Source organism: Cylas formicarius, unplaced genomic scaffold, assembly GCF_029955315.1.
Source record: "Cylas formicarius isolate icCylForm1 unplaced genomic scaffold, icCylForm1.1 PGA_scaffold_10__41_contigs__length_53128322, whole genome shotgun sequence".
NCBI classification, from domain to species: Eukaryota; Metazoa; Arthropoda; class Insecta; order Coleoptera; family Brentidae; genus Cylas; species Cylas formicarius.
In genome coordinates this window covers 8,295,302-8,318,323 of record NW_026844214.1, presented here as the reverse complement: position 1 = coordinate 8,318,323, position 23,022 = coordinate 8,295,302, and the positions used below count along the sequence as shown (strand labels likewise).

The 23,022-nt window shown below is 32.6% G+C and overlaps 4 protein-coding genes across 5 annotated transcripts in view; 3 read left to right on the top strand and 1 right to left on the bottom strand.

The window, feature by feature from the left end:
• The first annotated feature begins 341 nt into the window (after nucleotides 1-341).
• On the top strand, nucleotides 342-2,528 carry LOC132697598 (nucleolysin TIAR). Its single transcript, XM_060663154.1, has one exon. The coding sequence runs from the start codon at nucleotides 546-548 to the stop codon at nucleotides 1,644-1,646; it is 1,101 nt and encodes a 366-aa protein (XP_060519137.1). The 5' UTR covers nucleotides 342-545; the 3' UTR covers nucleotides 1,647-2,528.
• Nucleotides 2,529-2,898: 370 nt separating this feature from the next.
• LOC132704823 (1,5-anhydro-D-fructose reductase-like) lies at nucleotides 2,899-7,627 on the top strand. Of its 2 annotated transcripts, XR_009619330.1 has the most exons (6): nucleotides 2,899-3,765; nucleotides 4,373-4,476; nucleotides 4,582-4,782; nucleotides 5,594-5,844; nucleotides 6,578-6,935; nucleotides 7,558-7,627. XR_009619330.1 is itself a non-coding variant. In XM_060675099.1 (5 exons), the coding sequence occupies exons 1-5, from the start codon at nucleotides 3,639-3,641 to the stop codon at nucleotides 6,876-6,878; spliced, it is 984 nt and encodes a 327-aa protein (XP_060531082.1). In that variant the 5' UTR covers nucleotides 2,900-3,638; the 3' UTR covers nucleotides 6,879-7,539. The 2 variants fall into 2 exon arrangements, 1 of the variants encoding a protein (XP_060531082.1); XM_060675099.1 differs by lacking the exon at nucleotides 7,558-7,627 and having other exon boundaries at nucleotides 2,900-3,765; nucleotides 6,578-7,539.
• A 315-nt stretch (nucleotides 7,628-7,942) lies between these two features.
• Nucleotides 7,943-12,519, bottom strand: LOC132704815 (DNA replication licensing factor Mcm5). Its single transcript, XM_060675086.1, has 11 exons — nucleotides 12,288-12,519; nucleotides 11,967-12,222; nucleotides 11,747-11,919; nucleotides 11,451-11,694; nucleotides 11,149-11,392; nucleotides 10,893-11,030; nucleotides 10,097-10,377; nucleotides 9,924-10,016; nucleotides 9,650-9,831; nucleotides 9,270-9,475; nucleotides 7,943-8,352 (listed from the first exon to the last, which is right to left on the bottom strand). Exons 1-11 carry the CDS (start codon nucleotides 12,440-12,442, stop codon nucleotides 8,123-8,125), a joined length of 2,202 nt encoding a protein of 733 aa, XP_060531069.1. The 5' UTR covers nucleotides 12,443-12,519; the 3' UTR covers nucleotides 7,943-8,122.
• A 1,390-nt stretch (nucleotides 12,520-13,909) lies between these two features.
• LOC132705407 (protein pellino) overlaps nucleotides 13,910-23,022 on the top strand; it is a 29,463-nt gene continuing 20,350 nt past the window's right edge. The window contains exon 1 of the mRNA XM_060675985.1: nucleotides 13,910-14,247. Within this exon, the coding sequence (XP_060531968.1) occupies nucleotides 14,237-14,247 (11 nt within the window). The 5' untranslated portion in view covers nucleotides 13,910-14,236. The remainder of the gene's footprint in view (nucleotides 14,248-23,022) is intronic.

Below are 23,022 nucleotides of genomic sequence, written 5' to 3'. Positions count from 1 at the left end.
ATATCATATATATCAAATCAAAATATATCTATAAACGTAAAATCTTCATATTCATTCCACTTGATGACGTTTGACAAGATTGAATTCACAAAATAATCAGAATAAGAATGATAACAATAAAGGACTTTTATTGTATTGCATCTTAAGACTTTTTTGTTAGAAATGGAGAAATACACCCTATCAACATCAGTTTTTCATTTGTGGTACAATATGCAATAATATATAGATCGCAACGCGAATTTGGAAACTTAAACTATACTTTAACCATAGAAAACATTAACCAACATAAATGGTAACTTGCCTAATATATTTGTAGGGAATTTTAATACTCGTGTTTGGGGGTTTATTTTTGACAGCGACAGCACATTAGTCTGTGAAAAGAAAAGTTGGCTAACTGTTACAATTTGTTTTTCTTTATCAATTAATTCACAAAAAAATAACTGGGAAGAGTTGATTTCCCGAAGGGGAAATAGGTTTTTATTTATGTGCGGCAAAAATATTGAGTGTTTCTGAAAAAACTGTACCAGTTTTTCTCCGGCGGCACAATGTCCGACGAAAGTCACCCAAAAACCCTATATGTGGGCAATCTGGATGTTTCTGTTTCAGAAGACTTGCTATGTACTTTATTTTCACAAATTGGCCCTGTTAAAGGATGTAAAATCATTAGAGAACCAGGAAATGATCCTTATGCTTTTGTTGAATTTACAAACCACCAGTCTGCCTCTACAGCACTGATAGCAATGAATAAACGTGTTTTTCTAGATAAAGAAATGAAAGTTAATTGGGCCACTAGTCCTGGAAATCAACCTAAAACAGATACCTCAAACCATCATCACATATTTGTGGGTGATTTATCACCCGAAATCGAGACTGAAACGTTAAGAGAGGCCTTTGCTCCTTTTGGGGAAATATCCAATTGCCGCATTGTTAGGGATCCTCAGACTTTAAAATCAAAAGGTTATGCTTTTGTATCCTTTGTGAAGAAGGCTGAAGCCGAAAATGCTATTCAAGCAATGAATGGACAGTGGCTTGGGTCTCGGTCAATTCGTACAAACTGGTCTACTAGAAAGCCACCACCTCCAAGAACTGAAAAACCACAACAAAGACAAAAGCAGATTACATTTGATGAAGTGTATAACCAGAGTTCACCAACTAACACCACTGTCTATTGTGGTGGATTTAATGGTGGTCTTACTGAAGATTTGATGCAAAAAACATTTGCCCCTTTCGGCACTATAACTGACATAAGAGTATTCAAAGATAAAGGATATGCCTTTATTAAGTTTGCCACTAAGGAAAGCGCCACACATGCTATTGAAAGCATTCATAATACCGAAATAAACGGACATCATGTAAAATGTTTTTGGGGTAAGGAAAATGGAGGATTAGGACTTGACATAAATACTGCAACTTCTGGCACTTCTGGTCCACCAACAGCAGCCCCCTATTCCTATGGATATGGTGGTTATTGGTATCCTCAAGGTTATGGAAATTACATGCAGAATTATCCATACCAGCAGCAATATCAATACCCCGCAGGACAACAGTATGGTGTGGTCCCGCCCCAAGGACAATGGTCAGGCCCGCCCAGTCAGCAAACAGCCAATATGCCCGTAATGTACGGAATGGTTCAGAAATATCAATGAACTGACAAATAGTTCTGTGCAAAAGACAATTTGGTTTTGCAACAGATTTTTTTTATTTTGTAGCTGTAAATTGATAGGCGTGAATTTAAAATGAAATGAAAATTAACTGCAGTAGTAGGATCATCAAAACATATCTTCAGATGTGCTTCAACATTAAACACAAAATTTGTTTCAAACTTTGTGTTTTTGGGGTTTTACCCATTCTACTCTCTGATGGAACAATTCCCTTCCAAAAGAAAATAGCACCATTTTAAATTAAACAGTTTGTTTTTTGTCAAAACTTCATATGTATTTTGAAGTTAGGGGTTGATGAGTCCACTACTAACTACCTAATGTGGTAGGGGAAAAAAATTATTTTGGAAAATTTTGAGGGCTAATTTTTTTCTTTTTCGCTATTCAAATGTCACATGCTGTATATGTCCGGGTGGAGAGATCTTTGTTTGCTGTATTTTGACAATTAGAGTAGGGCTGCTATTTGGCATTATCCTTACTTTTTATTTCTGAAACTGTTCAAAGATTCCAAAGGTATTGAAGTAGTGTAAAGTTAAAAAAATAAACGTGCTAAATTTTGTATTTTTCCTTTACCACAAAACAAACTGTATTTATTATTTTTTGGATGATCATTAAATAGATTTCTGTATAAAGTCTTTTGACAATAGGATTGACTAAACAATGGACTAGTACAGCAGAGAATGTGGAAGGCAGATGTCGTAGATTCGCATGTATATTTAGCTTTTAGACAGTTTCAGTATATTATCCATAATCAAGTGCTATATGTAAACGAGATGGATAACATTACTATGTATGAATGCGCCAAAAGAAAATTAAAAGAATTTTATAACAAGATGTATATTATGCTAGTTGTTAATAAAATTTTAAGGTCTGGGATTTTTTGTTTATTAGAAAGTTGGTATCAGTTCGTATTAACTGTTTTTGTTCGTCAACTAAATGAAAACATCGAAACAGTTGGTTTTTTAAAGGGGTACTGCGACCTTGATCAATATCGAGCAGCAATTTTGTTCTCTATGGATTAATATTAATATTATTTAAAAAATCGCGTGTATTGAAGATTTTAACAGACTTTGAATCCAGGAACGATGTTATGGTGCAATAAAACTCTGCGCGTCTTATTATGACATATATAATTAAATTCAGAAATTGAAACGTCGCTAATTGTCCAACCCAAAGCTTATTATGGTTCATAAAAGAGACTCTCCTATTCGACAACAATTTCCTAAATCTAAAAATTACAGGGAAGAAAAATACACTGCACAAATTTTAAATCCAAAAGCTCCATCGTCTCCGCTAAAATGGAAAGTGAATTTATTGAACCGCTAAAAGTAAACGAACTTTACAGTAAAAGTAAATATTCCTGTATAATGTATAGAATTGATAGATTTAATTTTCTGCCTAAAAAACTATCCGGCATTTTTATTAATCAGTGTGCCTCTCGTGATACGCACACGATTATAAATGATTATTGTTCCAATACTATATTACTATTATTGAACTCATGTTGAACAGTTTCAAAAATATCGACAAATATTACATTTTCAATTTTTATATTGGACCAAAACATATTGTGCTCTAAAAATACGGTGTTAACGTACGGCCCTTTCTTTAATAGACCTTGATCCGATGGAATTTAATCTAAACGTTTTCTAAAACTTGATGGCAAACAGCTTCAGCCTTGCGCAGCTTGACGCAACTCCGGGTTTCCACGTTTACTCCACACAGGAAAAAGTCAGCCGATAATTTCGCGGGATCGATGTTGCATGCGACAGAAAAGTCAAACCATGGCCTAGACAACAAACGTTTCCCAAACGTCATCATTTTCAAAAAACTATTAATAGTGTCAAGATTATTTTGCTATTCTCCCCTGTGGCTACGAATAGCGTAAAGGATGAATTGAAAATAGAACATTTTCTCTCGTGTATATAGAATTGGCCGCGAACAATTATTATTACAACGGCGATATTTTTTCCTCTGAAAATGAAGACGCTGAAACTAGTGGGAAATCTTGAAATGCCTGTGATAGGTTTGGGTACCTGGAGAGCTTCACCAGAGGAAGTTCAAAACGCTGTGACGATAGCTCTAGAATGTGGATACAGACATATAGGTAAGTATACACGGTGTTTCGAAATTGAATAACAGCTGGGGTGCGGAGGTGATGGACACTTCAATACCACCGTGTGGGTGTGTAAATAACACTTCAAACTTATGAGGAATAAATATATTATGAATTTTTCCAAGAAACTTGGAAACTGGATTTGCCCTGCATCGGGGGTTGAGTCTGTCTCGCTGACGTTTCTTCAAACATGCTGCTGGATTCTTCAGAGCGCTGTCTGAAGCTAAACAGAGTCAATACCCGACACATGGGAAATTCAGATGTTTACCTAAAAGTATATAACTGTAATACAAATGTGTACATTGGGGATAAAAATGTGAGTGTGATTTTTCCGTTACTAAAATTATCCGTCAAATTTTGCATAAATTGCAATAAAATCTTAAAGATTTTGTATTGTTGGTCTGTGTACCCGTGGATTATTTTGAATACATTTGAAAAGTACGTACCTTTTATTTGATTTTTTTTTTGCGCCCTTGTGTAGAAAACAAACTATTTCTTAGTTGTGCAGTTAAAAACACAACGGTTAATAACATGATTTTAATACAACGCAGATTTTCTGTAATTAAACGCGATTCGACGTTGTTATCGTGTATTTTAGATACTGCGTTTAACTACAACAACGAGGATGCAATAGGGAATGCTTTAAAAAGTTGGATTGATTCTGGAAAAGGTACGCGCGAAGATTTATTTATTACTACAAAGGTAGGTTTTAACACAATTTGAACTATCACTTTGCGGTACGAAGTAGTAAAATATTTTATTTATCAGGACTATATAAATTTTAATTAAAAAATTCTTCCTTTCTAGTTACCAAATTTTGGGAACCGACCAACTGACGTGGAAAGATTTTTAAAAATGTCTCTAAAAAGACTACAGCTTGACTATGTCGACTTGTATTTGGTGCATATGCCTTTCAGTTTTCACTGCAATGAAGCCTCCCTGACCCCGTTGGTCAACGAGGATGGAACGTTCAGTTTAGAAAACAGCGATCTCGTCGACGTTTGGAAGGTAAAAATGTAAAATCCGTTTCACGAATATTCATTGCTATGGGTTTTTAATTGTCCTCATGTTTGGTGGCAAAACCTTATATTGACTGTTAAAAAAGGAATCTATGGATAACGTTTTTATTTCAAACTAAAACTTATTGTTCTAAGGCAACAGTGGCTGATAGAGACCTAACTCCATTAACGTACCAAACTATGTCTATTACGTGTACGGTTAATATTTCAAAAGTTCAGAAAAAGCAGTGAAAATATCAATTGTAAAATTGGAAAAACTTTTTATGTTCTACAGTATTTTCTTTTTCATTCTAATCTTAAAAATAACTCATGGTTCACGCTTTAACAGAAAGGTCATATTTTCTGATCCATTTGGCAACATAAAATTTTTATTATATTCATTATAATGTTCTATATGCATATATTAAATATTTTTTATTTTCATTTATTTATTTATTTACTTGTTTTGTAGGAGTGTACTGGAAAAATGTAATCACAACCGATTGATTGGAAATAGAAGAAATTAGAAAATATGTTAATGAAAACTTCTTTAAATCCTTCCTAAAATCCGTTTGAGTTAGTTAAATATAACAATTTTATGAATAATTGAATAGTGTGTTTTATAATTATAAATGAAGAAACTTATCAATTTTGTAATTGAAATTTTAAAAATTTAAGTTTTGAAAGTAATTACGTAATACGACAATATGAAAAAGCACCAAATATCTATAATTTTGTACCTCCACATATACTGTTAATATTATTGCACATAAGAAACCAACAAAAAAGAGACATTTTAAAAAAGCGTTTATAATTTATAGGCTATGGAAGAACAAGTCGAGCGGAAACGCACCAGGGCAATTGGTGTGTCGAATTTTAATGAAGATCAACTAAGAAAAATATACGAGAGCGCAAAAATTAAGCCCTCTGTTCTGCAGGTGGAACTGCATGCTTATTTGCAACAAAAAAAATTGAGGGAATTTTGCCAAAAGCTAAATGTTGCCGTTACTGCATACTCGCCGTTAGGAAGTCCAGGAGCAAATGCCCACTTTAGTACAAAATACAATTACAGGTTTGCAAAAATTACAATTTAATATATACGTGCGAATTTTTCCTTATTAAATTTGAAATATATTTTAGCAATAATTATACAAGAAAAAACCTAAAATGTAAAAACTAGTTGGTGCGGCTACACGAACACCATTTCACACGTTCAACCAATTTCATTTTAATTGGTGATTGTTCAGATCCAATCAATAATGTATCCCTCTGGGTTTATGATAAAAGTATACCAGTATTGCCGCTTGTATCAATAGTAACGACAACTTTTTAATTTTTCACTCCACTGTCACTTTCTGGTCATTTTTGGCATATTTCTATCTATATCTATCTCTAACGGTTTTTGGGCTACTAATTATTTTCCATATTTTTTGGCTGACGGATAACTGAAATTCCTATTTTTGGCTTGGTTTAATATTTAGAAAGCTGAAATGTTGCCCGAGATTTCCTTGTTACTTTAGGAACTAGTTGTGAGCAGAGTAGCAATTTCTGCAATAAATAATAATTAAATTATCGTCTTACATAAAACAGGCAGTCATTTTTATCATGATTACATGATTAACGAAAAAATGAGATTTACTAGAGTTAAGATTAATACATGTGCGAAGGGTTAATTTTCTGCATAGAATATTTTACAAACCCACTTACATGACTAAAAATATTTTAGGGCGATATAGACATTTGTAGTCGGCTTTAACTGCGAACGTTGAAACAAAAAACAATGGACACAGTTTTTTGTTTTTTAGCTTGAAGGATTTTCCGGATATCTTAGGACATCCAGATGTCAAAGAAATTTCTCAAAAATATGCAAAATCACCTGGCCAAATATTACTGAAGCACCTTGTACAACAAAACGTTATCGTTATACCAAAAAGTGGTAATCGGGACCGTATTAGAGAAAATATGGACTTGTTTGATTTTGAGCTATCAAAAGAGGATCTGGACAAATTGGATTTGCTAGATAAAGGAGAAGATGGTCGAATTTTTACATTTTTGTTCTTCAAAGGTGTTGAGAATCACCCGGAGTATCCATTTAAAAAACATTAAGCGAACAATGTTGTTTTTGACTAAATTTTGGATATGTAGAAACACGATAACTTTGAAGTACGTACCTAGTTTTGTGTTACACTTACATACTGATACCTTTTATTTACTCCTACTTCTCACTTCTGCAATTGTAGAAAAAATAATGGATTTTTTTGTTTATATAAATAATTTGGATTTTCATTCATTACATGGATTAGATACTTATGCCAAAATGAGGCAATCGGCATTCTTCCGTTCCCTATGACATCTAAGAAAAGGATCATGTCATAAAATACGCCCGTTTGAGATACGCCTGTATAAGATTCCTGTTAGCAACCAAATTTTTTTTAATAATTTTTCTTATAACTTGATGGGTTGATGTTCTAATAGTTCAGTTTTGTTTAAATATTTTTATTTACTTTCCACATCTTTGTACAGAAGATATATTAATAATTGTTACCCGTTAAAAGTTATTTTTTTTACATAAAATAATAAAAAGAAGTTACTCCAACGGTTTTTATTATGTTGTGAATTTGGTTTGTTTGCTCTATAAAAGACAGACTATTTTTAAAAACTAACCATTTACCTACATAAGAAATTATAGTATATAAATTGTTTTGTAATGTATGTAAAGAGATGGTATAATTGAAGTATATGAAATAAGACACGAAACACTAAATTTAAGTTTTTACTTTTCAAGGTCAGCAAATGGGCGCCTGACCCCAAGTCACGAAAATGGCGAATTAATTTCTTTAATAAACCCCTTACATTATATAATTTTTTCTCTCTTGTTTAATGTTTGATAGTACTTGTAGTTAAGATATTGTTATAAACAAAAATTGAGAAATATATGCGAAAAAGCATATTATTATGTAAACTTGACTGTTTCAAGACAGATAAGATATATTTGTGCATAACTTATTCGTTATTTTTTTAAAACGCAATCAAATACCTTTTTCAACGCCTAAATGAAAAACAAGTACTCACCTTATATATAATTCTGTAAATTATTTTCATGCTGATGAAAATATGTAAAACAAAATACCAATGCGCAAATGTTAATATATTTTATTTTACTTTATTTGATTTAATAGTTACTGAAGTGGAAATGCCCGAGCTCCCATAGATTGAGGGGCTCCACTAAGCTTGAATTTTTTGTTTCAATTTTAAATGTACCGCAATAAAAATTTGCAAACAATGCCAAAAACAAAAGAAAATGGAATCAATCGCAGCATCAATGGAATAACAGTATTTACCACACAGTTCTAGCTAATACGATACAACATTCTCCTTTGCATCCTGTGCTGCAGTTGACCTCTACGGATCATAGCCTGGATAACCTTGACAATAGATCTCTCTTGGTAACCTTGCTGGACAAAATCTTGAATAACGTTTTGCTGCGAAACTTGAGTGCCGATAGCAAATCTACGTTTCAATTGCTTCTCTATTCGAGCTACAATCTCCTGTTCCCCTTCCGTAATGAACCCTTCTGCTCCTAGAAAGAATCACAGCTGAGTTTGTTTTTGAAATTTGGTCTTTTAATAGTGTTTGTAGAAAAAAACATTGCATGTAATTAATTGTTCTTATTCTCTCAAAAGCAATGTTTCCTACGAACATCGCATCATAGCATCGATATAGAAAAGAAAGATATAGTAACGGCACTTCAAAAATTAAAGAACCGAAAGATAACATCACAAACGAGCTACTCAAGTATGGAGGTGAAAAGCTTAACCAACAATTAACAGCTTTAATTAAGAAGATGTTCTCCAAACATAGAATAACAGATGAATGGCGTTACGATTGTCTTATTCAAAGAGATAAAAAAAATCTCGAGGACTACCGGGGCATAAATTTCCCATGTACTTCCCTGAAGTTAACTACAAAGATAATAACGAACAAAATTAATGAATACATCACACTAGCAGAAGAACAACAGGGATTTAGATCAGGAAGATCCTGCACAGATGTCATCTGTGTAATAAGACAAATAACAGAAAAATTAATAAAATACAACCGACCAGCCTTCATGTGTTTTATTGACTTGCAGAAAGCCTTTGATCAAATACAATTGAAAATATAATACACCTTCTTTAATATTGACAAATTGATCATATGGCAGAAGAACAAATAGTGAAAACATGGAGGGACAAATCACCAGCAGCCTTGGAAGACCTAGGAAAAGGTGGAGCGATAACCTCCCAAATATTTAGTCATTTGAGCAAAGATGTGGAGAAAACAGACAATCGCAATATGCAGTAGGAAGAAGAAAAATAAATAGAACTTTTAACATCAACATTTGAAACTATTCATATATCAAAATGCAAATTATAGCTTTTAATATCGGAAGATGTAGTTAAGTTAGTTTTGTTCAAACCTGCACAAATAGTATACTGATAGGCTTGTAATAATTACCTGCTAAAGAGCCACTCATTGCAGCATCTAAAGTAGAAACCTGGAAAAGACGCAAAGCCTCATCAACGTGATTTTCCGTAGCAAATGGCAATAGCTGCATTTTTGCCAATGCCTCGGACATTCTTATAATGGCTTCCAACTGACGTACAGTAATGGGAATTGAATTTTTGTGATCAATTTCTTTTTCATGCTGACTCGCACCTGATCTAAAAATAAAATAAAATATGTTGCATGTAGTCAGTATTCATCACGGTATACATCGCGGAATGTTGTGGCTAAAACATGTTGTTTAGGTATCCTACACGTTATTAAAACACACTTATTTTGACCTGAGAATTCCAAAAATCAATAATATACAGGGGGTTCCATGTACAACTTACCTCATCAAAACATATTTCCTTTTTAATTTTTCAGCAGCTTCCTTATTTAGTCTAGGTCCACACCTAGTACGACAATAGTTTATGTATTTTTTCAAAAATTCTAATGACAGCTCTCCTTCCTGAGTCTCCTGCGTAATTTGAGCAGCATTCATGTGAACGCCCATAATATGTTTTGCTAGTACCTAAAATGAAAAACTATCATTACAACAATAATATCTGATTTCTTCCCGTCGCAGATAATATTCTATTTAAATCTATTTACGCGATTACTTACCATATCTCTATTCCTATCATGTTCATCTTTAACTATGAAAATCATATCAAATCTTGATAAAATAGTGGGCAGAAAATCAATGTTCTCATCTCCCTAAAAATTGAAGAATTGAAATATAGTATCATTATATATGTATATATCAATGCTAAAGTGTTGGCCCAAATTTTCCTTACCTTAGTTTCATCCCATCTTCCAAAAATACTATTTGCGGCAGCTAAAACAGAACATCTTGAGTTAAGTGTAGTTGTAATGCCTGCTTTGGCAATAGAGATCGTCTGTTGCTCCATAGCTTCGTGGATGGCCACTCTATCATCTTCCCGCATTTTATCAAATTCATCAATACATACTACTCCTCCATCAGCCAAAACCATAGCTCCTCCTTCAACAATAAAGCTACGAGAAGCAGGATCACGCAGCACTGATGCTGTTAAGCCAGCTGCTGAGCTACCTTTTCCTGTAAAGACAATAAATAAAATAAACAAACAAAGTTTTAAAATGTTTCCCAGCATTCCATAAATTTCAAACACGACCCAGCAGAATGATAACAAAGTTTCAATGGCTCCTTAAAGCAATTTTATTTCAAACATAAGGTTTATAATGTATAATTGAACTGAGGTGGCTTTTACTTGATGAAAATCCATTTATCAAAATAAATAAGAACTAAAAGTTCAGATTTTCACGACATTATATATTATGACATGACAATTGTTTCGACAACACCGTGTCTTTATCAAATGTGATTGATGTGACATTTGATAAAGACACGGTGTTGTCGAAACAATTGTCATGTCATAATATATAATTTCGTGAAAATCTGAACTTTTAGTTCTTATTTATTTTTATAATGTATAATATATAATCCGAAGAACAAACTGATTCATTACTGAGAAAATTGACAATTTGGATCAACAAATATGAATATTCTCAAATTTTAGTGTGAGAGTGAAGCTTGTGATGAAAAAAAAATACCTGATGTATATACCGCAATGGGAGCAACTCTTTCAACAAACTTTAGCAGCTGAGATTTGGCTGTACCGGGATCACCCAACAGTAAAACATTTATATCCCCTCTTCGAGTTAATCCATCAGGCAATTTCTTCCGCGAACCTAAAATAAAAAGATTAAACAGTCAAAATGGATGGTGTCTTCTTCTGGGTTTGATCACTACAGGATGTGAAAAATAATTTTTTAAATAATATAATGACAAACATATGTGCACAATTACCTCCAAAAAGCAAACATGTTATGGCTTTTTTAATATTGATAGCTCCATAAATTGATGGGGCAATACTGTTGGCCAGTTTTTCATAGACATTTGGCAATGCTGCCATCCTGCGGAATAGATCTTCCTCTTCTGATGTTATTGTACCACATTTTGAGGAACCTACCCCTTCTACATCTAACTGAATCCCCACCACACGCATGTATGCTGCTCTCACACCAGTACTTGCTTTTTCTCTTCCTTCTCTCTAAAATGTTAATAGCAATAAAGTAGAACTAACTTTATAGTTTGTGAAAAACATATACCCGAGAAGCTCTACTAATTTTTTTAATAGAATAAACACCTAGAACAAACACTCTGTTGCCTGGTACCACACTGTCACACAAATATCTATCTGCATATAGTAAAATATGCCTAGGAATTTCTCCTTGAGGAATACCATCTGGCAATTCTTGCAGTTTTAAAATTTGAAAATCCACTGATTTACATTTGTCAGGCATTATAAAATATGGGTCAACAGGGCATTTCCTTATTCTCCCAGCTTGCTCTCTGTACAAAAAAGAAATGTTGGAACAATACTAATGCTATATTTGTAACTCACGTAGAACATTTTCTAGGCATAATATAACCCTCAAATCCGCTATTCACATGTAAATTTGGAATAACAACTCCACAACTTCGACATTGAATTGAGATTTTTGTGGCTTTGGCTTTAATTTCTGAAGCACTAATAATTATCCCAGGAATTTTTACAAGACAAGAAACAACATCAGACTGAAAAAAAAAAGTTAAAGCAACAACAAATAATTTAAAACATCTACCTTCAAGGCCCTAAGATTTGCAGCATGGGCATCTGATGAAAGCATTATTTGAATATCCTCCACATTTTCCTCTCCATCCGGTCTTGGCGCCGTAAGTTCGTCAACAACTTCTTTGGCAGCTTCCTCGAAAATAGATAAGTTCTCAGTAGGTCGTTTGTAAAGTTTGTCAGCCAGAGTCTCATCAAAACTTCCAACATCTTCAATGTTAACTTCTAAATAGTAGTGCCCTAAATTATAGTTGCGCTTGAGAGCATTTCTAATAACAAATAAAAATGTGTTATGAAGCTGAAAAATACAGAGTGAACAATATTTGAAACCTACCTATACTTATAATCAAAATTTTCCGTGTGGTATTGTCTAATAAATTCTTTAAATTTCTTTTTTGCAGCTTGTAAATTTACATGAGCATCACCCTGATTTTCCTCTGGAGCGAAGTTATCACTGAAAAACACACCCGGATCGTCAAATCCAGCCATCGTTAACAAATTTACGAACTACAAACTTCACAACTCATATAAGAAAAGGTTAAAACTCTAAACAAATACATAATAAAATTGGCGGGAAACGCGCTTCTTCTTTACAATTCTTTTCTTCTTCTTATTCTTTACATTTTTCGTCATCTTGTTTACTTCCATGGCCAAGATTACCATTTACATATCTCAGGTTGATCACGTCTACTTTGCAAAGATTATGATATAGGGAAACGTCAAGAAATGAATTTCGAGCGAATGCCCGGTAAATACCAAACGAGTTTAGTAATTACCATTTACTATTTACACAACTTCTGGATTTCTTCTGTGTCGGTTCTTGTTGAATGTTAACGTTTTGATAATCCATCCTTTTGGATTCTTCAGAGCTTAACTAAAACAGTTTCAGTTAACCGACGCAGGAGGAATCCAGAAATTTTGTAAATAGTATTATAGAAGCCTGTGGAAGTGTCTTTGAAAAAAAGAGGTAATTACTGCTTACATCGCGTTCGTATTTGCAAAATGATCGTGAGGAAAAGTTAGTCTCAACGTTAAATATAATACAAGGCAATAACTGATAATGAAAAAGATCAAGCAAGGGAAGATAGTTTCCATCATGTAGCTACCATAAATATTTCTTCTTCTTTACTTCTGTTGGTCACGACTGCTAGGTTCAATTATAAATACTGTAAAATTGACGCGTCTTAGACGGCTATGTCATTTCCCTAAATTGCACACACTAACCTGCGCGTTGCGCCCTTTTAATTGTCAACAGCGATCTTCATAAGCACTTAACTTGCTCCTTGAATGTAATTGCACCTGGGTACATGTGGATAAAATACTTTCAAAAAAATGCCACATCAAAACTGAAATCCGACAAATTGACGCACTGTCAGCGGGCATCATGATTATTGAACGCGGCAAAGATGTTATTGGTTGAATGTGCATTTTAAAATGACTTGCGCATGCGCATATTGAATGTCCCTTACAACATGTTTTGATGTTGGTTTCCAAAGTGCTTGTATTATTAGCAAAGCCATCTAGTAGCTATTTGTTTTATAGATAACTAAGCGTAGATTCCTACCTACCGAACATGGCTATGTGTTACATAGTACGAGGTACGTAACTTAACATTGTTTTGTAATAGAAATTCCACAAAACAGTTTAAAGCTATCCTGTACAAATAAGGCATCAAACGAAACGATAGGAGGAGGAAAAGTACGTTACTGTTCGCCCCAAACTGGTGGAAATAAATCGGTCATGTCACTATTCTCTCTGGTTTACCATCCTCGGGTAGTCTTAATTTTTTTCGGTTTATTCTTTTTAATCTGTCCAATTCACATAGGTTTTAAAGAATAAAAGATAAATATTCGTGAAGAAAACTTTATACCATTTGAGATTTACAAAAGTAAACCAAGAGGTCGCTAGGCGCTTCAGAAAATCGTTCACCACGAAATCGACAGGCGCCACGAGCGCCATTGTTATCGAGAAGTTGAATGTTTTTGGAAAACAACTTGTGTATATCAATATTCATTTTTTGTCGTTCAGTTCCTCGTGTTACGATATTTTTTGAAGCGAGGTTTCTTCGTCCACTTTTAAATCATAACTGCCAGCTAAATAGTGACTATATCGTGTTTCCAAGTGTTCTTGTTTAAAAGTGTTTTTCGTCCAAATTGTACGATGCATTTTAGTAAACACGGGTCGACTTTTGGGACAGCTTTTTATTCAGTGAGAGGCATTTGAGATTTGAACGGTGATAAGTGCGAAAAAAAAACAGTCAAACTGTTTAAAACGGCTTCAGAAATGGTAAAAAGGTTCGTATTTTGATTGAAACTTGGATTAACATTTTGGGAAATTTAGAATTTAATGAGGTAGCTATTCAAGATGAATACGATATGGAAAGCAATTATCGCAATCATAAATGTGGACTGACAAAAAGCAACAAAAAAATTATTTTTTTATTGACAATAGATAACATTTTGAATGTTATAAACTACAACTACGTTGACAATTTTTTTATGATTGGGTTTGTGGATTCATTCTAACCTGAAATTATACACATAAGTGACAGTTCTTCCGTTTTCTTGAAATATACCAGACGACCTAGGAATGTAAGACTATTCAATAATTTTGAATATTTAAATATCAGAATTTGCAATTTTTTGATATTCAGCTTACATTTTTTGGTTAGTTTATTTTGCAAACAATTAGATTTCAAAGAGTCTTAAGTTATTTTTTAAGCATTCTGTGCCACATCCGGAAATTTCGTAGTTAAAATGTTTAAAACGATACCCAGGCATTAGATGAAATAAAAACAAAACTACCTTTTTAAAATTATGCCTAAAAACATAAGAACTATGTATAATTTGTACAGTATGATCTTATTTGTTTTTTGGTCACTCTATAAAATCTGATGTACCTAATTTATTGTGCAAATTTGACCTAAAATTCAAGCTCTGTTACATAAACATCTGTTACCATTACTCTACTACTAGTTTATTTGAAAAAATGAGCGTTTAAAGCGCCTCATCGATCTATTATGGGAACAATATAACTAATGTATTTTTATTAGTTATAGAACTGTCATATAATTAACAGAAAAACATAATATCTTTATATTATAGGTGTATTATACCAAAACATCAATGGCTCCTTAGTCATAAATTAAGTGGCAAGAACGTTTGCGATAGCGCAAATAACCAATGTGGTACAAAGAATGTAGCAAAATCTAGCAAAATGAGAAAATTTTCGTCGGCGGCATGGTTTTCATACTTTTCCGCACACACTGGCGTTCGCAAGAATGACACGCTAGCACGCGATTTTGGAATGTTAAATTGACTAATTCCTTATCCTGTCATCTTAATTTTTTTGACGCTTAAGAACACTCGCTTTGCAACTCTGCAATAAGTTTTATAAACGCCGTCTTTAACAACATCTTGCATATTGTACTTTTTCTACTACCATTAGTTTTTGGGTACATTTTTGCAAAACAGCACCAATGTACACTCGTTGAGTGACCTGACCGTCTGAACCATATAGCTATTAAAAATATAGCCTGCCTATGAAGCAACTGAAAAAAAATGGGAAAGTCTATTCAACATGCGCATGCGCTAGATTTAAAATTTCGTTTTTAACCAATGACCTTCGAGTTAAGTGTGTGAGAGATCGTTGTTTAGTAAGAACAAAGTACAGATCCAGGGGACAAATCACCATCCAAAATTTTACACTAGATTTCACAGATTTCTAAATGATCTTCCAGATTTCACGGATTTTGCAATATTTTTTAGTTTATGTGGAAAATTTTTGCATTGCGTCAATTAAAATAATACTACGTAGAAATTATATATAAAAAGTGCATTTTAAATCTTTTCTAAAAAATGGTATTGTCAGTATCAAAATACCATTTTTTAATTAATAAATTAATAAATAAAAATAATGAAATAAATTCATAAATCTAAATTTTGTAAATTCCATAAATTTTCAAAACAGACACGAAATATTATTTTTTTCTTCAAAATTATTTTTTTTTTCTTCAAAGCAATTAGGTAATTTCTTCATAAGTAATCTTAACACATTTAGTTATTAATGTTGGTAATTCTTGTTTTGAAATTATTTTTTATGACCCTTTTTTATGATGTACAATCAAACGTCACATCCAGAAATTCCGCAAAAATAGTTATTTAGTCATACATTTTTTTTTTTAGATTAAAGCGCTCAAAGGACACAATTATAAAACCATGGTATGATTTCACAGATTTCACAGACCTGGTTGGTACATCAAATTTCACGTGTGCAGGATAGAGCGTGAAATGTTGGCGCATGCGCGGAAACTTATTACTACGAAAATATCAATGCCGCGTACGGTGCATCAATTTTTACCGTAGTATGGTGGCCACTATCTAAATAACTATATTCAGAACTGACAAACGTCAAAATTCCATGACTAAAATGTACCACAAACTGACTGACACTTTCCGTTCATTTTAACTGGGCATAACTTGGTATTTTAGAGCAGAGAGTATACAGACTTTTTTTGCGCACGGCCTGTACAAAAGCTCGTAAAAATAAATAAATAACCGTTACTGTTATTTTGGCGTAAAATATTTGTTTTGGCCCAGGTTTTGGTTTTGTTATGTTCCCGTTAAGTATTGTAATTTGTTTTGCATGCGTGTAAACCGCAAAAACTATTTTGGTTTCATCATTTTAGAACGGTTCTGGTCATTTACTCGGAAATTTAATAGTATATGAATTTTATTTTACGTGAAGCCGATCACATTCCCGTTGTTATCATATTGTTAATGAAGGCTACTCATGTTCGAGCACGTAGTCTTTTTAAAATGAAGAAGAAAATTGTCAACGGTTTTTACCTAATTATTTCTCTATGGAATCCGTGAAATCTGTGAAATCCGTGATATATCTTTACAAAATAATAACGAATTTTGAAAATGCTAGAGTTCTGAGTAATTTTCATTACTTAAATCATCATTAAAATAAAAAAAAAATCTATAAAAATGTCAATATGTGATTAAATAAATATTTTTAGGTTATTTGTAGGTTGCGTTTAAGGGGTGACGTTCTGTGTACCAGTTTTGGTTAGTTATAGGCCTATAAAATGAAACCAATCTTAGATGTTCATTTGCATTGTTTGCAGTATCCAGCGAACTAATAATTCATGGATGCAAAATTATTCTCAAGATATCAGGTAGTTTTCTTTTGACAACAGAAATCCTGCTGCTTTTTTCTATTTGCTAAATGTCCTTTTCTATGGAGAGTATTTAATTATTGAAGAAATTTTTGAAATAATCTTTCAAATATTTTATGCCCGTTTTGAGAATATATAAAAATTATATTTATTAATTTAACAGTGACACTGACAATATTCTTTCTTTACCACTTATTAAAAAGAGGTTTTAAGTCTATTTTTTATATTGTAGTTTTTTAATTACTACAGAATACAGAAATTTTTCACATAACCTAAAAATATTTTTTTTAAATCGGTTAAATGTGTAAAATTATTTAAAATTCTGTGAAATCTTTGTGAAATCTACGAAATCTGTGATATCTGATTTGAATGCTTACGTCCATATAGCTACTAGAGATATAGAGGGCGATAATATAGGAACTAATCTCATATTTAACCAATGAATTTGAGGCATTCAACAACCAACATGGCAGCTGACAGACTGTCAGTAAGTTTGGATGTGGCATTATTACGGCAGTATTTGCTCAAAATATGTCTGGATCTCGTTAAATATTCTGGGCAGCGAGTTAATGTGTGGAAATGGCTATTTACAAAGAAAATGGCGTAAAGTGCAGATTAATGTGTGAAATGCCTATAGCCCGGAAAGTAGTAGGGCCACTTTATTATGCAATAGTTATATCGTTATACCGAAAACGTATTTTTTCAATTCAGTATATTTATAATTCAATATATTCAATATATTTATACTTTATTGATTTGTATTTTAATTATAATTTTAGCTTATTGTATTAATTTACCAAAACTTAATAATACATCTTTAAACTAAACTAACCAAAACTAACAAAGTTCATTAAAAATGATAATAAACTTATTCGTTTACGATATAATATCTCAACATTAATTTTACTAAGAATTTTTATTTTTATTATATTCTAATCCAAAACAAGCCAAATCCGGCAATTACTGAAAAATTAAGAAAGGCAGGTAAACATGGTATGCTCAAAAAGTAAATAGAAACGAGTAACGATGAAAAATTAATTGTATTTGCTTATAATTAATGACTGCGATATGTGCTGATATGTGTCATATGTCACAATCGAATACGAGATTCTCCGGTTGTTTCGCATTAGGTCTCAAATTAATGAACCCACCAGCCAAAGCATCATAATCCAACACAATTGTTTTAAATAAAGCTATAAATGGTCAAGAAATGAATGTGTTACCAAAGTGTTATATAGAAGTTGCCTATATCCATTATAGTTGCCCTAAGATAACGAATTACAGTTGTAACCTTATGGTGTCAACATTCAACGTTCTTAATGCCATCGTTTTTTTGTATTTTTTATTTTATCATTAAACGTCGTTTTCATCCTTTTAATATCATTCAGTCCAATAATGCCAAACTGATAATTGTTTCTATTAGAAGATAGCGAATTTGGGATACAACTTGTACTGGCGCTTTTACGTCGCATTTTTTTGCCAAGAAGTTTAAAAAATAATTTGAATTTATCCTTGGCAGATTTAATAATTGCGCGACTGCTGTAAGACTTGTAACGGGTATTTCAATTGTTTTTACATTTGCAGGATATAAGTAAACGATACGCTACTACGCAAGGTTTACCTTGAAAAGATTTAAGTGACCCAGCGAAGCTTTTATGTCACACATAATTACATACGAAATCTGTTATTGAAGTATTCTACGGATTTTCAGAATTTTCTTAATAGCGACATTATTTTACATTAAGCAAAGCAAATATTCTGTGTAATAAAGGTAAAAGTAAACAATTTTTTTCGGAAAACACAAAATTTATTCTATGAAAAGAAAAAACTTAATCCCACCTGAACATCTTCCGATTCAATACTGACCGACTGTTTTTCCTTTTATATATATATATATATATATATATATATATATATATATATATATATATATATATATATATATATATATATATATATATATATATATATATAATGACACTATACTCCGGGATATCATCCGTTCGCTCGCTGAACTCCGACCGGAATCCTGCAAATCCTGCATCCGACCGGAATCCTGCAGACGTTTCGCCAAAATCTCACTTGGCATCTTCAATTCTCGCGCTCCGAAAACACTTCGAACACACACATATATATATATATATATATATATATATATATATATATATATATATATATATATATATATATATATATATATATATATATATATATATATATTTGTTGATGACAATACCCCTAAATATTTGCAAGTTGGTAAAATTCAGAAAATACAGTTTCAAAAAAAAGGGTCCATTCTCTAATCTCTGGTCCTGAAAATGTTTGAACAAACCGGTTAAATGTTTTTGAAAACAGATTTGAACCGATTATTTTAAAATATATGCTTATAGGTGATGATTGTAAAATTCATTTTATTATAAATTGCGAGGGGTTAACCACCATGCTAAAAATTGTATCAGTGTTTCGCAAATCAGTGATTTCCACGCGATTTCGCATGATTTCGCGTGATTTTACATTGCGCAGGTGAATAATTTTAATTAGCTATCATACTTTCGCATCTACTAAGGCCCCAAAGTATTTGATGTGAGTAGGAGTGAGGAAGGGAGCTATAACTGATATTATTACGGCTAAAAATAATTTTTATCATAATTAAAATATTTACCCGATTATTATGCAGGAAAAGTTTATTTCATTTGCAATTCTTTTAAAATAGAAAACAATTGCATTTAGTAAAAAGTGAGAATTTAACATTCAAAAAATGTCAAATTAAAAAAATCAAAACTAAAAATCTGATCAAGATATTAAAATGCAATGCAAATAAATGAAGGAAAAAACCTTTATATTTAAATTGCCTGCTGGGTGAAATTTGTAAAAGAAAATGCAGTATTTGTGTTACCATCCTTCAAAAATTAAATTATGAAAATTAAAAAACGCCAATAAATATGTGACGAAGTTTTGTAAATATGTACCGAGTGGCCCGCTTATTATGGAATGCCACTTTATCTCAGAACCGTTACAAAATTTAGAAAAAAAAAAGGAAATGTATTTCTCTATTTACAAGGAATAAATATATGTATGTATTTTTGTAAACAACTAACAACTTCCACATTTTAAATGGAACTCTATATATAGGCATCTATTCTATATCCTATATCTAAATCTTTCATGTTGCAGTGGTTTGCTGGTCTGATTATGTCTATCGATTTTTCCTACTGAAAGCCTTTGTTTCATATTTTGGGTTGACTTACTTAACTTTAGCAGTCGCAATAAAAGTTTCTGTATATGTATGTAATATAGTCATTTCTATACAACGTTTTACTGAATAAAAAGTAAAAAGTAAATAATAAGGTAGTAAATAAACCAAATTAAAAATATATTTTATTATTATTTGTAACATTCAATATGAATTGCGCGTTAAATTTCTTCTAAGAAAGTAGTCCAGTCCAGATATTTGAATAAGACCAAGGAACAGAGAATGAAGAATGAGGGATGCACTGTACATTTGAAAACCATCCATAACTTCTTTTTTTGCCAAATTAATTTTTATCATTTAATGAAAATTTTAAGTAATAGATTTTCAATATTTTCCGCTATTCACTTTTCGCAATCTACTTCCTCAGTTCCGAACTCGTCTTTTGGAATCAGCCATTTGAAGTTTTAATTTAATTTAAAAATTTTCAGAGAACTTCAACACCCCGAAATCCCCAAACTTATAAAAAGCAAGTTTTGTGGTTTAATATATTTTGTTTTTTTGCATTTGTTTTGAATCACCCTGTAAACGCTCGAATCAGAGAAAGCTATCCTGGCGGACAGCTCCTATAAGCGGACACCCTTTTTTACCGGACACAGTTCCTGGAACCGAATTTCAGCATATCATTTTCAATGTTGAATGCATTCCGATAGGCGGACGCTCTTATACACGGACGCGGACATTAGATTTTTCCTGAAAGTGACCCAAAATCTCCCATAAGCGGACGCGAAACTAATAGCCGGACGATTTTTAGTTCCGTTTATTACAATGTATCTACATAAAATTCGGTAATTCCCCGTTTTTTATTAGGTGATTCCCCATTTACACATTTCGTTTGCTAGCCTGCATTTAATGTTGTGTTTTGTCTTCAGATTCGTAGTTGATATTGGAGTTATTTTATAATTTTACGTAAAATGGCACCGAAAAAAAGGAAAAGATGGAAATTGTTAAAGTTTTAGACAAAGAAAGTGTTCAGTTCGTCATTTGCCAAAGAGGTTTAATATTGGGAAAACGCAAGCAGCTGAAATAGCCAAAAATAAGGGAGATGTCACAAGTAATGAGCAATCTGGAACTAATATAAATCAAAAGAAGGGTTTTTTGAAAAAGGAAGGTTTTGCTATAGACCAAAGATGTTTTGAGTGGTTTGTGAAAGCTAGAAATCAGAACATTCCAATCTCAGGGCAGTGGTGCAAGAGACATAGTGTTAGTTTTAAATGCATATCTGGTGAAGCTATTGCAGCAAATCAAGTTGATGTGTCACAGTTTTTGGAAAAACTTTCGTCCATGTTGCTTGGCTACAAACCAGAAGACGTGTGCAACGCTGATGAAAGTAGCCTTTTTTTGTGCATTGCCCGACAAAACTCTATCTTTCAAAGGAGAAGCATGTGTGGGTGGAATGACAGTATGGGGATCGGGAAAGCGGCTCGTCCTCGTGCTTTAAAGAACGTTGCTATTAAGGATCTACTAGCCACTTGGAAATCCGATAGAAAGGCATGGATGACCCGAGAAATCATGTCTGAGTGGTTGCTCCAATTCAACCGGAAAATGGGAATTCAAAAAAGGAATGTTCTTTTATTTGTGGACAATGCATGCTCTCATCCTCGTGAACTGAAATTGAAAATTGTGAAAATTATATTTTTACCGTCAAACACAACTTCAGTTTGTCAGCCCTTGGATCAAGGTATTATACAAAACTTCAAATTTTATTATCGGCACTTGATTTTGAAACATATTTTAACAAAAATTGAAGATGTTTAAAGTTTATCTAAGCTTATAAAGTATATCAATGTGTTAGAAGCTGTGTATTTTATATAAACAGCATGGAATAAAGTAAATTCCTCGATAATGAAGAATTGTTTTGGCAAAGCTGGATTCAGAAAAAGTGAATGTGAACAAGATTATTACGATCCTGAAGACGATCTGCCCTTAGCGACACTGGCTGAGTTACTGCGACATGCAAAACATTTAGGAGTAACAGAAATCCAGAATGTAGATGATTTCATGACCTTAGACGATAACATAACAACAGAAGAAAATGCTGTAGAATGCCGCGGCCCACTTGAAGAAGGTAGTCCAAATAATGACTCAGAAGAAGTGGAAGCGCCATGCAGTTCAAAAACACTTAAAAAATGTATAGAGTTATTACGAAAATTGTCTCCTTCAGCAAAATATGGTGAAATTTCGTCAGACAAGCATTTTAGACTTTTTTCAAAAACCTAAGGAATATTGTTTTTTTTTATTTTTACGCCATATATATGTTGAAGATAAATAGATAACTAGTTTAAAAATGTTGCCAGTTTGTGTTTCCTTTTCCTCTTGTCATTATATTATACTTATTTATACTTAAGCGGATACCTCCCATAAGCGGACAAAAGTTATGGAACCGTGAGTGTCCGCTTATGGGAGCTTTCACTGTATCTACATTTTAAAACCCCCTGTTTAGTGTTTACGGTCACAAAAACATGACTCCTACAGATTGTTACATTGAAATACTGTAATATTAGTTATAAATAAACTGACATCATCGATGACCTATTGAAGACTAAAACACGAAACTTTTGTGACTGCGCGCAATTGCATTATCACCACCCATTTTCATTGGTTAACACAATGATGACGTCACCCGTCGCCCAATAT